At 40.5% G+C, this 14,125-nt stretch overlaps 1 protein-coding gene across 1 annotated transcript in view; it reads right to left on the reverse strand.

Moving 5' to 3' along the window:
- Positions 1–14,125, reverse strand: part of LOC118329699 (protein kinase C epsilon type-like) — a 68,414-nt gene that overhangs the window by 26,836 nt on the left and 27,453 nt on the right. The window contains exons 3-10 of the mRNA XM_035663945.1: positions 7,735–7,903; positions 6,621–6,655; positions 6,383–6,471; positions 5,907–6,039; positions 5,656–5,798; positions 5,308–5,404; positions 4,920–5,206; positions 4,538–4,711 (exon numbers count right to left, since the gene is read on the reverse strand). Coding sequence (XP_035519838.1) covers positions 4,538–4,711; positions 4,920–5,206; positions 5,308–5,404; positions 5,656–5,798; positions 5,907–6,039; positions 6,383–6,471; positions 6,621–6,655; positions 7,735–7,903 — 1,127 coding nt within the window. The remainder of the gene's footprint in view (positions 1–4,537; positions 4,712–4,919; positions 5,207–5,307; positions 5,405–5,655; positions 5,799–5,906; positions 6,040–6,382; positions 6,472–6,620; positions 6,656–7,734; positions 7,904–14,125) is intronic.

The raw sequence follows: 14,125 nt of genomic DNA on the forward strand, positions 1-14,125 counted from the left end.
GTCCATCTTCCCATCGACCTCATAGAACCCAAAATGCTGCCATATCGCAGCTTTTAAAGAAGCTGGTGCAGGCCGTATAGGTTTGTCGCTCGCAGCCATTTTGTCGCCACTAAAACTTTGGATGTAAAGAACTCGCACATGTGTTTGATGCGCATGCATGTTGGCGGAGAACCGGCAAGCAGAGGAGGAGAGTTTTCTGTAGCGCTCTGCAGCAGGCGAACAGAATGTTGCAGCACGCAAACTAATTTAATTTTTAAAATTCCGATTATTAACTTATCTGCATCGAGACGGAATCGTTCTAGAGAGAATCGCGATGCATCGAAGAATCGATTATTTTTCCCACCCCTAGACTATGTATGCTATTATGTTGCCAAATAATTACCAGGGTATGTAGTTAGGTACTGTAGCTCATATAAAGCAGATTTATTTTCCCATTTGGAATCCTTTGCCAACCAGGCTTTATATTTGGGAAAACTTTACCCATTACGCATTGTGGCCGAGTTCCACTGTCAAATATCTCTGCCCGAAGAGAAAGTAAACTAACCTATGCTTCCTATAATATACACTACCATTATTTTGCCTTAACATATTAAATTAATATTATATTATTGCTGCCCCCAATTTTTTTTGGCTCTTTCATAAATAAGAAACAAAAATTTGGTTAATAAAGTTACACTATTTAGTTTTCACAGCATCATAAAGTCAGTTCACTTTTCTGATAACTACATCACTGCATAACTCATAAATGTTTAGACAAGATTAATATCTGATTAATTGTGATGCAATGTAAAATGCATTTGAAAGATATTCCCCAATTTCTTTCAAACTACTCTGGGCGCAGATGTCTGGATTTGGTTCAGTTAGAAGACACTTGAGGCAGAGCTGATTGGCAGGCTGTGGCATTCAGGCGTAGAGGCAGGTCTGTGTAGTGTGCCTTCAGTCGCACACCATACTTCTCGCTTTTCTTTCAACGACTTGAGGCTCGCTCTGGCCCGCGCTCTCTCACACAGTGCTGTCAGCCTGCCACACACGCCATAAAAACACAGCTTGTATGATCAATTTATTATCTAAACCTCGAAATTACTCAAATCAAATTCCAAAGTTTTCCATTCTGCAGAGGAACCCTGCCTTATTCATAGAAAAAAATGTTGTTGTTTTTGTTTACATTAACAAAATGAACAATGGATGGGTGGTGGTGTGTCCGCTGCCCCTGGTTAACATGGGTGATGAGCTGAACTGTTCTTTGAGGCCATTTCTTCTCCTAAAGGGGCATTTAAATCAACCCTGACACTATTAGTCATGTTGACCCATCCAGAATGAGTTGCACAAACCAATGTCCAATATTTAATAGTCAGTGTTGTTAGCTTAAAGTAGTTGAGGATATGTTTAGAGTATAATACATTAAATATTAAATGTTATATAACTTAAAAAATAGAAACAGGTCTGCATCCAACCTCACAGTCGATCTCTTGCAATACCTACCGCAGCTGAATTCAGTCTCACACTGTACCATCACGGTCAAATGAACTAATTCATTAGCACATTAAGTCGATGTGGATCAGCCTGGCGGCAGGCTGAGTGGAAGCAATGTTATACAAGAGGTGAACAGGGCTGTGAAGCTCAGTGTGTACGTGTGTGTGTCATTACATGCCGTATATAGTATGTATATGTGGGTTTGTTTATTGTAATCACATCAAGTCCAGACAATTTTGAGTGTGTTCCCAGAAGATGGGGGTGGGGAGGTGAGGGGAAGGAGTGTGAGGTGGGTGATGAAGGCGGGGTCCTATAGCATATGGAATACACATCATGTCCTTGATAAGGATCAAAGGAGTTATGTAAGCACCACAAAAAAAAAATCCCTTTGTTTGGTCCAAGAACACACTCCCAATCACACCTGACTGCCAGAGACGTGTGTGTGTGTGCGCGCACACATGCATGTGTCCATTTATGCATCTGCCAAAAAGAAAGAAAAAAGAAGAAACAATGAAAAAGAAAGAAGAAAAAAAGAATAGACATGGTCTCACTGTCTCTAATTCTGTCTCTCTCTCATCCATGCAGCCAGCACATGTTTGTGTTTGCTTTGGAGGAAAATAACAGGAATAAATAAAATGAACAGGAGACGCCGTCATTAGACTCTCCAGAACATTCTGAGAAAATAAACAAAAGATGCAGCCCACAAAGCGTCCTGCGCTCAACTCCTCCTCCCTGACATGTTTGACTCCTTCTGATCCAGTGCAGGAAACAGCAATCTCTGGACTCTGGTCTGATACAGTATATGTCGGTCAACACTTACTTTTCTTGAAAAAAAAAAAATCTATAAATGGTATGGCATATTTTTGCCGATTTCTCAGCTCCAATTGCTTTTTTGAAAGTTCTAGAAAGGAAACTCTTAAAACTAGTACAGATTTGCCACCATAGTTTCTTCCTTGCGCTTGGAAAGGAAGGTGAAGCAAGTGAGATCTGCACAGGTGTCATACTCATATTGGGCTGCACGATAGGTAATTGTCAAAGATTTTACCTTTATCAAAACATTGAAGCTTCTGCGATTTGGCTATTGCATTTGGCGATTTCCATTATATTTTGATTAATTGTGCTGTCCTACAATATGACAAGAAGAAGCAGACAAGAGAGCGAGACCCAGCCCTATTTGAAGAAGCTTTGCATGCAAACAGCCGGTAGAAATGTCTACGAAGAAATCAATTTTTACATTTCATAGCCTGCACTTTTTCACTCTTTCTTGAGTAAAGAAGCAGAATAAGTACTTCTATATTTACCTTTTAGTCTTCTGTATTTCTACTAGCGTAAAAGATGTGTGTACTTTTGCCACCTCTGAGAATTTCAAGTTTAAAGGCTCAAGTTAGAGCGAGTCAGGGGTGTGAAAGTCGACTTGCTTTTTTTTTAGTTTTGACCACACCTCTGATAAACAGCATCAAAAAAGCGTATGATATAATGAAAGTACTTATAATATAAGTGATTATAATATGTTCAACTGTTTTTTTAATACAGAATCTTTTAGAACGTTCTGCATTGTGCCTTACCTTACAATGTTTATTTGTTGGATATATTAACTTATCATGTTCTTTCTTTTCTTATTATGAATGATGTCTGACTTGCATACAGCTGGAACCTGTGACACCTATCAGTAAATTTAAAAGCTCAAGTGTCATTTTAACAAATAAGACCTGGAGTTCTTTTCTACCTTTCTATCTTTTTCTACCTAGGTTCTCACAACTCTTTATCTGAATTCTAAACATCAGTGTTACATCCTTTATTCTTGACAAAAGTGAAAAGTTAGGCCATTTTCAATACGTCTTGAGTTACACTTCGTTCAGGCTTGTGCAGCTCGTGTTTTGTTGAGCTCTCTCTGATAGAAGTTAACACCTGTGCAGCCTGCTCAGCACCGTCAGGCTCAAGTTGCAGTGAAAGCGCCACATCAACACAACATGTGACCTGTTCCCTCAGCAAGTCTTCAAACTGGAAAAAGTACACACCTGGGAGTCGCACAAACAGACACACAGTGTACCCACACACACACGAGCACATGTACACAACCTTTATACATTTCCAGACAGGAACACTTATGCAACATACGACAGACAAAACATACAGTAGTCTGGAGGAGCTGTTGCCGTTCGCAGCGTCCCACCCACGGGTGCCCTTTGTGTGTTGGTCTGTCATCATCCACTTACTATATGGATGGACAAATTAGCTGAGAAGTAGAGCTGATGAGAGGAGAGCAGAGTGTGAAAGAGAGAGCAGGGAGACTGAAGGGTAGGGAAATGCAGCTCTTTCTCAGAGCTGATGGCAGACACTAATGACTAATGAAGTTGTTTGGATGTTTTCTTGAAAAGGCCTCTGTGGACGGAGGTGGATTTACAGCCTCAACACATATGTGCTTCACTTGTACCTGTCAGCACATTTCAAAGCACGTTATTCTATCTGCAGGCATGAAACAGGGATGCTGAACTGAGGACAGTTTGTCCCAGAACATAATGAGAAGTTGTGATTTGCTCTGAGACCTGAATACAGAGCAGTTCTCTTATTATAGTTCTCTTACAATTATTATACTGTAATTTTCTTATTCTGAATGTCTACTAGTCTACAGCATATGGCTTTAGAGTAAACATCAGGTGTGACCAGGTCAACCTTAAAGGGATTTTTCCTTCACATATTGTTTCATTTGAAGAAGTTTAGAGGCCTGAGGAGGTTAGACTGTAAGGTATTTCAAAAGAAAAAAGAAAAAATGGATCCTTTTGTATCCGTTTAATCATGGTGACCCTTTAGATTTCTCATGAGACTCAATCCCGGGTATAAGTTTTAAATTAAAAGGTCAAATTAAAGTCAGGTAGTTTTAAGAGTAGGCTTTTCAAAAGTGCTTCACTTTCTCCTCTTTCTCTCTGGATTTTTTGAAATATGTGAGACCTGTCAGCGCAACAACTGAAGGCTACGGACTCGGATGTGGTCCAATGCTTCCCCCTAGAGGTGCACAATACGTCTGCATATAAATGTGTGTGTATGTGCGTGTGTGTGTTCCTACTTTAGTCTGGAAGCAGCAGAAGAGCTGTGTCAGGTAGGGGTGTTTTCTGGCCAGGGCCAGAATCCGTTTCTCAGTCAGAGTGCAGTCCACGTCGTCATCCTGCAGGATCACGTCTTTCTTCAGCACTTTGACTGCGTAAACCTCGTCGGTGCCTTTCAGCTCCGCCAGCATCACCTGGTCACATGACACGCAACGGTCGCAAATGCAGTCAGAACCACAAATATGGCGCTAGATATCTATATAATATCTTCCACAATGCTCTCCTTGCTCCCATGTGTTTCTTTTCTCCCTCTCCATCTCTCATTGGGCCTATTTGTTCCTGTTTACTCACAGAGGAATGAAAGAGGGATTTATACAAAAATAAAAGCAGTTGTACGCTCACCTTTCCGAAGCTTCCTTTCCCCAGAACTTTGATGAACAAAAAGTCTTGCAGGTTCATCCTCTTTATTTCAGGAGCGACGTGACCTTTGACCTCTCCGTTCTCCCGGTTTCCTTTAACCTCCACTGCGATGCTGCCCCCATCTTCACCTCCTCCTCCTTCCACACCTTCCTGACTGTCCCCCGTTACCGTAGAAACAGACGAGGCGGAAGAGAGGGGTTGTGTTTTGTGCTCCTCCCCGCGGTGGTCAAACGACAGAACCTTCCGGATGTTCTCCAGCTCCTTCGCATCTGGACAGAAGTTAAAATAAGATGAGTTCTGGCGTGTTTGCTCATGTGGTTCGGTTTCATGCAAGTAAGATTTTATGTGAGATGGTTAGAACTTCTGCTACCTTGGTCACATGGGGAGGTGGGGGCGGACTTTGAGCGATCGTCTTCTGTCTTAGGCGTCCCTGATAACGGCGGCTGGGGGTCCTGACCCTGAGGAAGCTGTTTAAAGATAAAACACATGTCTCAACATCTTCATCACTAGAGTTTGTAAAGTAGAATTAGCAAAAGTCTGTTTAAAAGGTCCAGTGTGTAACATTTAGGAGAATATATTGGCATAAATGTAATATTTATAGCATGCCACTACATCCTACACACTGGACCTTTAAATGTTTTCAATTATAAATGCTATAATCAAATGCCTCTAAGCAATAGCCAGCTGACTTGCTCTGAATCTTGTGGATGACGCCCACCTTTTTCCGTCTCTGGGCGCTGTTGAAGATCTTGTCTGGTGTGACTCCGAGGTCAGAGAGGACTTTAGCGATTCCTCTGGCGTCCACGCCACAGTTTGGAGCTACGTTACTCTCACAGCGTCTGTGTACATTCACTTTACACACTGAGACACACACACAGGAAAACAGAGATTTAGCATTTTTATTTTGTCCAGGCCACCACCACCACAGGTATGATAAAGACCTGAGCAGAGTAGTGTGTCCGTCCGTACCTTTACACTGGAGTCCCTGTCGTAGCAGACCCCAGAGCAGGGACCCACAGTGGTCGCAGAAGGTGAGAACTTTGAAGTTGTGGATGCTGAACTTGTGCGGCACGTTGACACTGAACCTCTGAGAACCGACTGGCTGTAGGAGGCACAAAACGACAGTGAGACAAACCTGCGAGAGTCTGGAAGTCTGAAACTGGAAACATGAGGCAATGTGAATGTTGCTCTCTACCAATACTGTCAACGTTCCTTTTTTTGGTAATTTAACATTATTGATAGTTGATAGATGAGAAAGGACATGAAATGAGAAATGAGGGGCAAGAATTGGAATGAGAAGGTCCTCTGCTGAATATATACAGGGAACATCGACCATCTGGACGGCTGGATGTCCCTTTAACCTTTTTTAACAACCAATCTGCAACTTCACCACTAGATGCCAGTAGATCCTACATCCATACATACATGTAGCTGTAGATCAATACCTCTCCAACTGTGTCCTCCTGCTTCTTCATCCCTGCACACTTGGTAATGATCAGCTCATGACAGCGCTTGTGGACCACACAGGTACACACTGCAGGAGGAACACACACACGGGCATAAGAAACACATATACAAGGCAATAAGTGCCTCCAGTTGATAATCTTACAACCATAAATTAATATTAAGACACGCTGAAATACAGGAATGTAAAGACATGGTTCTAATAAAACACCAGCCTACCTTGACACTGGTAGCCCTGCTTTCCTAAGACGCCCCTGAAGGTCAGAGAGAGACAAAAAATGTGTTGTTAATATATAATCAATATATACTGTATGTATAAAGCCTTTCAGCGCCTCTCTTGTGAACTACTGAGAAAGGGAGGATGTTGTTATAAGAAGAGATATACAGGTGGTTATAAGTTATAAATTCTTGTCCAATCCCCAGCATGATGATCAATGCTTTGTGCCTCTGATTGGATGTTCTTCAGCATTGTTAGCTACATCTTAAGTACAACTATTGTACTGCTATACTGCCAAGAATGTTTTAGGCATTTTTCCTCTGAAATGGCACATTTTGCAGTGGTTACTACAGTAAATACTACCTGGCCCCCATTACAACTTTGTTCTTCTGCATGGTGCAATATTTTTGCTGATTCACCTCAGAAACCCTGAGCACTGGAGTACTCTTTCAAACACGATTTCCTTGTGATTCTGATTACACATGAAACGTTCTCTCCGAGCTGGGCTGAAAGCAAACCGAGCATTAAGGCCACATGGTTTCCATGTGAGTGCCGCTAAACACAGTTTGTTGGGATGGAAACAAACACAGCTGGCTTTGTTTATTACTCCACACTTCACAGCATCCACTGTGTTTACATGTAAACAAGACAGCAGGTTAGTGGTAGGACTCAGGTTAAGGCAGGAAATCAGAACATGTTTACATACACTGCAAAATCCGTTACTGTAAAACATTTGTTTACAGGCATTTTAAACCAACCTTAGCACTTTTTAAGCATGTTTGAGTGTTTGCTTTTGGGCTGCAGTCATAGAACAGGCAGTAGGAAATCACATTTTTTTCTTACTGAGTGCATGTTTACTGTTTGCTGGTTACGGACAAAAATTATTTAGACACTTAAGTTTAGTGTAGGCTTTAGTTGGACCATTGTCAGGACCCTTTTAAATATTTTGTTAAGCATCTGTATGGCAAATGAATGAGAATTATTGTTCCTACAGTTGGATGTTTGAACTTCTCTGTGCAGAATGATGTATGTGCAGTTTGACACTAGAATGATGTTTTCACATTCATCTGCTGAAAGTGCATACATATTCATTATGGTAAGGGTGTGTGTCCTCACCAGATGAAGTCCCTGCAGTGGGAGCAGTAGGTGGGCTGTCTCAGGTAGGTGGCCATGAACTTGTGTCCATTGACCTGGTGGACCCTCCGGCGGACGGCACCCTGGCGCTTCCTAGGACGCATCCGCTGCCGAAACACACGCTCCTCATTCTCGGTGGAGCACGGCGCAGCTGCACGTACACACGAGCAAAATACAAAAAAAAGTGATGTTATACACATTTGTATAGACAGTAACAGAAAAAGTAGGAGGGCTGTAGCAAATGTATGTACTGTAATGCGATGTTGTTAGTGTGTGGCTTCTTTGAAACAGTCCCAGATAAGCTCATGCATATTTATTTAATCTTTAAATGCATGATACTGCAGGCTTCCCGCTGTCTTTTTAAGTACGGGGAGTTGGAGAATCATCAGTGAGATAAATGAGCAACACATGCAAGATTTGGTGTCTGTGTTCTTCAAAATCTGCGCTCACACCATGTAGCCACTAGATGGCACTGACATTGCGTGATTGAGGATGAGGTTGTACACCTTTTCTTTTTCTCACTGTCAGTCACAGCGTCTGCCCTCGTCTTCACTGCTCTTGATGTCTCGTTTTGTTTAATGACACAGGGTTTGTCCCAGTGGAACAGCAGAGTATTAAATCACTGACAAACCCTGTTTTAATCACACACACACACACACACTACCTTGAGTGAGCAAGTGAAAGAGGGAGGGGAGACTTTGCAGTAATGTTAATTGGGAAAAAAAATGAGGTTGGGAGGAGACACTGAGAGGCAGGTAGAGAATCATCAGATTCACAACTTTGAGTTTTCAAAAATAAGAGCACAAATTGGCATACTGTTGTTAGACACATTGAAGCACTATATTCAATGATAATAAAAAGTTGAAGGATCAGTTTATCCAAATTACAAAACAACAGTTCTTTTTTTGTGGGTGCTTTAATATAAAATAATTCCATTATAAGTATTTATAATCTTATGCTGTGGCAGGTTTCGTGCAGATTCAATGTATTTTATAGATGCAAACTTTAAACATCAGTAATATCTCAATAAGGTATATTGTTGGGACAATAAATGTGCATCAAAATAGCTCCCAGCACTACATTTGATATCGATAATGAGATTCTCCAGATATTAAGTGCATTTTACGGAGCGATCTAACTCTTCCCTCAGTGTTACCCACAAAACAATTTGCAATTTCCAAATCCAGTCTGGTGACATAAGTGATTTGCATTTTGGATATGACTGACCCTGAGTGGGCATCAGGCCTATAACTCTGCTGGCCATGTTTGCCATCATCAACCCACTGTGCAACTGAGCTTCACAGAATCCTTTTTCCTCAGTAGCTGTGGTATGAGAACATCATCCAACACCATCTGTCTCCTCTCTTCATTCCGTCTTCACTACCTCAGATCAAGTAAGAAAGCAGAAATGTTTCAGTGCCAACGGGTAAATTACCTGCCACATCCTTAGTTAATATATGAGTAGTCATAGCTTTTATCATAAAATATTTATTACATTTTATGTTTTTAGCAAGGATGCCTAAGAATGTCTGTCAGTTCAAAAAACTTCAAAAAGCACTGGCTGGATTGATTTGCTGTGGATATGTTCTCTAAAGGATGAATCTGGCCTTTCCTTGAACACCTGTCAGTCGAAACAACAACTTTTTACACAAATTGACAGACATTAACCTTACTTAACATATTCATGCTCCCCGAAGGATTGAACTCTTCCTATTTCAAACACTTTACAACCTTTCCTATAGTGCCAGCCTCAGGACAAACTTTACATTTATAGCTTCTCTTCTGATAAACCTCAAGGACTCATTGTACATTCCTTTCTCCCCGTCATGTTCTGCCTGTCTTCACTCTTACTCTTTCAGCCCCTTTGCCATACGCCATCACCATCGCCTAGCAACTGACGGCTGCTGCCTAGCAACGGTGTTAGACCTAGCGTCGTCCACTGGGAAGGGTTCAGGGTTGGGGTCTGTGATAGGTATGCTGTTCCTCTGTGATGTCCTTTATCACAACCCAGAAAGTTAAAGTAAAGATTTAAATAGCTCGATGTTGTAACAGTGACAGGGACTACAATGAGCCATCGGCAATGCACCTACTGTATGATCACCAACTATACTTAAAGTCTTACAGGAGTGTAAACAGTGTTTAGGGTTTAGTGGCATCTTTTAGTGAGATTGCAAGCCCAAACTAGAGCCAGTGTTTGGTTTGTTCATTCTGGGCTACTGAAGAAACATGGCAGGTCAACATGGCGGACTTCATAGAAGAAGACCCACACCCTCTGTAGATATGAAAGGCTCATTCTAAGGTAATGGAAACAAAACGATCCCTGTTTTCAGGTTATTATATACTGATGAAAACACACTTAAAAATATTATATTCCATTTCTGCCAAAAGATCTTCCTAAATGTTACACACTGGACCTTTAAGTCCCCCTTGAAACCTGTAGAGGCTGTTATGTTAATTAAAGTGATGGAAGGAACAAACATACGGACAAAGTTATTGCCCTGAGGAGGGATCATGTTTGAGTCCAGAGTGTTGGACAGACAGATGGTGGATAGCAATGGGAGAGTCAACTGATACCGGTACTCATTTGTACTCCTCCATAGATTACAGTTAACACATGCTGGATTGTTGCTTTCTAAAATGAATAAGGCACGTGGCATAAGTTTTCATTTAAATCTGATAACGAGCTTTGCCTTGACCAACTGAAACCTGATTGCTTTGCTCACTATTCCAAGCACTTTAACTTGTCTGCCACCAAACCAGATACTTGAAACGCTTATCTAACAGTATAAAAATGCAGATGCTGGCTGTTAAAAGAATGAATATATGACATTCATGAAGTGACGTTTCCCAGAAGCTTACTGCTGATTTTCAGTTCTAACCATCCAGGAACTTATACTAAACTGTGACTGGTCCAACATTTCAACATGACAACACTGACGATAACCTGAAGAAGACTCATCAAGCATACACTATCTTCCTCAACACCTAAACCAGCAAATATGCCTGACCAATCAATGTAGGTGCAGCAGTGCTTTCAGCTTATTGAGTTAGAGTGTTACCATTTGTAAACTAGCACTAAATAAAAATCACAATATCATTAGTTTTGTAGTATTGGACAAAATCTAAATTTTTTGACCTGATGGCGCTGGATGATTAAGTTAAGGGATCACCAAAGTCATCGCAATCGATCCTGAAGGGACCACGAATCATTATCAAATGTAATGCCAACCCATCCAACAGATTTCAATAAAAAGAATGGATGAGTAATACTCCCCGTGTAAATTTGACATTAAAAAATGATTGAGGTTGAATGTGTGTTGATAATGAATGCAAACAGTGTCAAATGCAAATGCATCTCACTACATTACATTATTCTATCCTACATTATGGAGCTTCTCTACCTCTTTACCACGCTGCTGGTGTTGCTCTATATTTTAAAGTTATGTCCATCTTCTATGCACTCAGCTTAGTCCTTGTAATTATCCATGAGTCCTTGAATTTAACCAGGAATAAGTGTTCTAGAAAGATTTTTCTTAGAAAGCTTCATTATAATACTCTCCTAGCTGATAACAACAGAGCCAGAAAAACATATAAATATTTCACCTGCTTTTAGCAACAGGCAGCGGCTTATCATCTTGTCCTGGTGACAGCGGGGTGTGTGTGTGTGTTTGTTTGTGTGTGTATGTGTGTGTGTGTGAAAGCTAACAGGTTGATTGCAGCTCTCAGGTCTGACAGTTCAACCATGTGTTCTCTGCTATGCAAACACATTTAAGTAATGACTGCAATTTCAGTCGCCCGCACACACACACACACACACACACACACACACACAGGTATATAAATATATTGTATGTCACTGCAGATAGAAAGAGCAACAGAAAAATGATGAAAGATTAAAGAACAAATTTATACAAGAAAAGTCCTTGTCCTAATGACACCTCTTTGTCACTGAACTATCGCTCTCTCACCCTCTCTCTCTTTTTCGATGATGTAACTGGTCCATTAGAGAACACTCCACTTTACTAATCAATTTATCTCCCCCCCTTTGACCTCTGGTTAACTCCCTCTCTGTCTTTCCCTTCCTCCATTCTGTCATGTCTCTCTAATACGTAATCTGGTGTACACACACACAAACACACACACAGGTAAAAATTCACTCTGTCAATTCTGGACTAATGACCCAACACAAGGTCACTCACATCAGCAAACAGATTTTGCTGTTGAAATGGTTCCTAATTTTTCCTTTCAGTTTGAGGGGTTGAGTTCGGGTCGTTGGAAGACTGTAAGGTGGACAGAGACATACATGTGGTAATGTTTCTGTTCCCTCGATATCACTTTTACTAGAAATCATTTAGATTTTATGGATGCGGATTCAGATTCTGCTTATCTTACTGTATCTGCCAACCAAATTATGTTTAAAACAGAAGCTACCTTTATTTTCAACCGATTTAGGCTGCCATTAATGGTTATTTGTCATAAATAATGTGGGATGTTGTATATATATGTTTGGTTAGAAAAGGAAAAAAGGGAATTTAAATGATGCGTTAACCATTTATCAGTGCCTTCAGCAGTAGATTCAAAATTTATGTACAGAGCCTGTATATGTCGATGGAGAAGAATCATCATTGGTCTTTAAATGTTACAGTGAACAAACGGATCCACATATAAAACTACATAAAGGACAAAAGCTGTGCACAGTATTTGATTCTTTTGACAGAGGCATAAAGGTTTGTATGGTATTGACACAACCTGAACCTTGGTTAGTTGGTCAGACACCGGCAGTTTTCTTGTGCAGGACCTGGAGCATTTCACTACCTCAGAATCAGCCTAAAGCAGCTAGGAATAATAATTAGTGTTCACCAAACTGTATTATCAATTTAATACTACTACAGTTGAAGCCATGGAGGATGAACAGTAGTGACAGACAAACAGTTTGTTCACCTGTGTACCAGATCCTCCTGTTTAAACACTCTCTTTCTCCATGTTCCTTGGAAGTGCCTGACAGGTGATCCCTCTGGGCCCTCTCTGTGAGTGTTTGTGTGTTCATGCTTTCCTGCACATTTCCACACTTACCCAACCTCTACAAACCTGACTCACACCAACAGGGTTTCTGCAGGTTTCAACAGGTTCAATTTAAGACTTTTTAAGACCATTATGTAGGATATAAAGGAAGGTTAGCCATTTTTTTTAATGTTGGTTTTGTTTTATAGTTGTTACATCATGGTCGATACAATCTTTTCCCAAAAACACATGTAAAAGCAAGACTTAAAAAGGCAACTTTATAAGTAACTTAATTAATCCAACAAAAAAAAATATAACCTGTAGACTTTTTAAAATCCCCACAGACACCCTGACCAAGGATTACACACACAGTGACACAGCTATGTTGTGTGTGTCTCCCCTCTCACCTTTCACACTGCCATGAAGACATAAACAATACTGCTAACATGCCTGCCTTTTGGAACAGTGGAGATTTAAAAGACGTTCTTCCAAAAACTGGACATAATTAAACTTTTTTAATATGTAGCATACATCAGACATAGATAGGTGGTGCAGGGATGACATGTATAGGATAACATGTTCGTTTATTGATCCCCTGTAGGAGAAATTCAAGTTTGAAACAGCAGCAAAGGGGAATGTAGTGTAGTAGAACAGTAGAGAAGAATACAATCAAAGAATAATACAATAAAAATAAAAAGATAATAAAGATATAAGAGAATATAAAAACTATAATGAAAACATATACACTATATGCAGTATGCAATAAAGGAGTGTACTGTGACAAAACTATTTAAACAGTGCAGTTATTACATTGTTTATTTGAATTTGAATTATAAAAAAACATATCTTATGACAATGTTTTCCTGGCAACATCATCATCAGTGCAATCATCAGTGCAATCATCAGTGCAATGCAAACAGCATTTTGTTTCGCATCTCTAAGCATCAGTGGTTGGTTTCTTGTAACCATTAAGGGTTTTTTTTTCTCTGAGCTTAACCAAGCACTGCGTCACTATAGGTTAACCTCCACATCCTTTTTAAAAGTAACATTTTGGATTTACAGCGAACATAAAGCAACTTCCAGGAGAAGATTACAGCTTGAGCCACTCTCTCACTGCAACACGTCTCGCGTTATAAATAATGCGGTGATCTAAAAGAGTCAAACACTGAACTGTGTGTCACCATTAAACCATAACTGGTGGCACTTGCTGCATGACGTCATGTCTCTCATTACAGTCGAGGAGTAATCACAAATGTACAGAACAACTGTGCCATTCTATTTCCCGATCTAATGCTGTTGACTGCACATGGTGACAGACTGACTCAAGACTTACAGTGTGACACACACAGGTTAAGAAGTCCTACTTCATAAC

The sequence above is a fragment of the Morone saxatilis genome, unplaced genomic scaffold (assembly GCF_004916995.1).
Source record: "Morone saxatilis isolate NCDOM2014 unplaced genomic scaffold, NCSU_SB_2.0 Contig19, whole genome shotgun sequence".
Classification (NCBI taxonomy): domain Eukaryota; kingdom Metazoa; phylum Chordata; class Actinopteri; family Moronidae; genus Morone; species Morone saxatilis.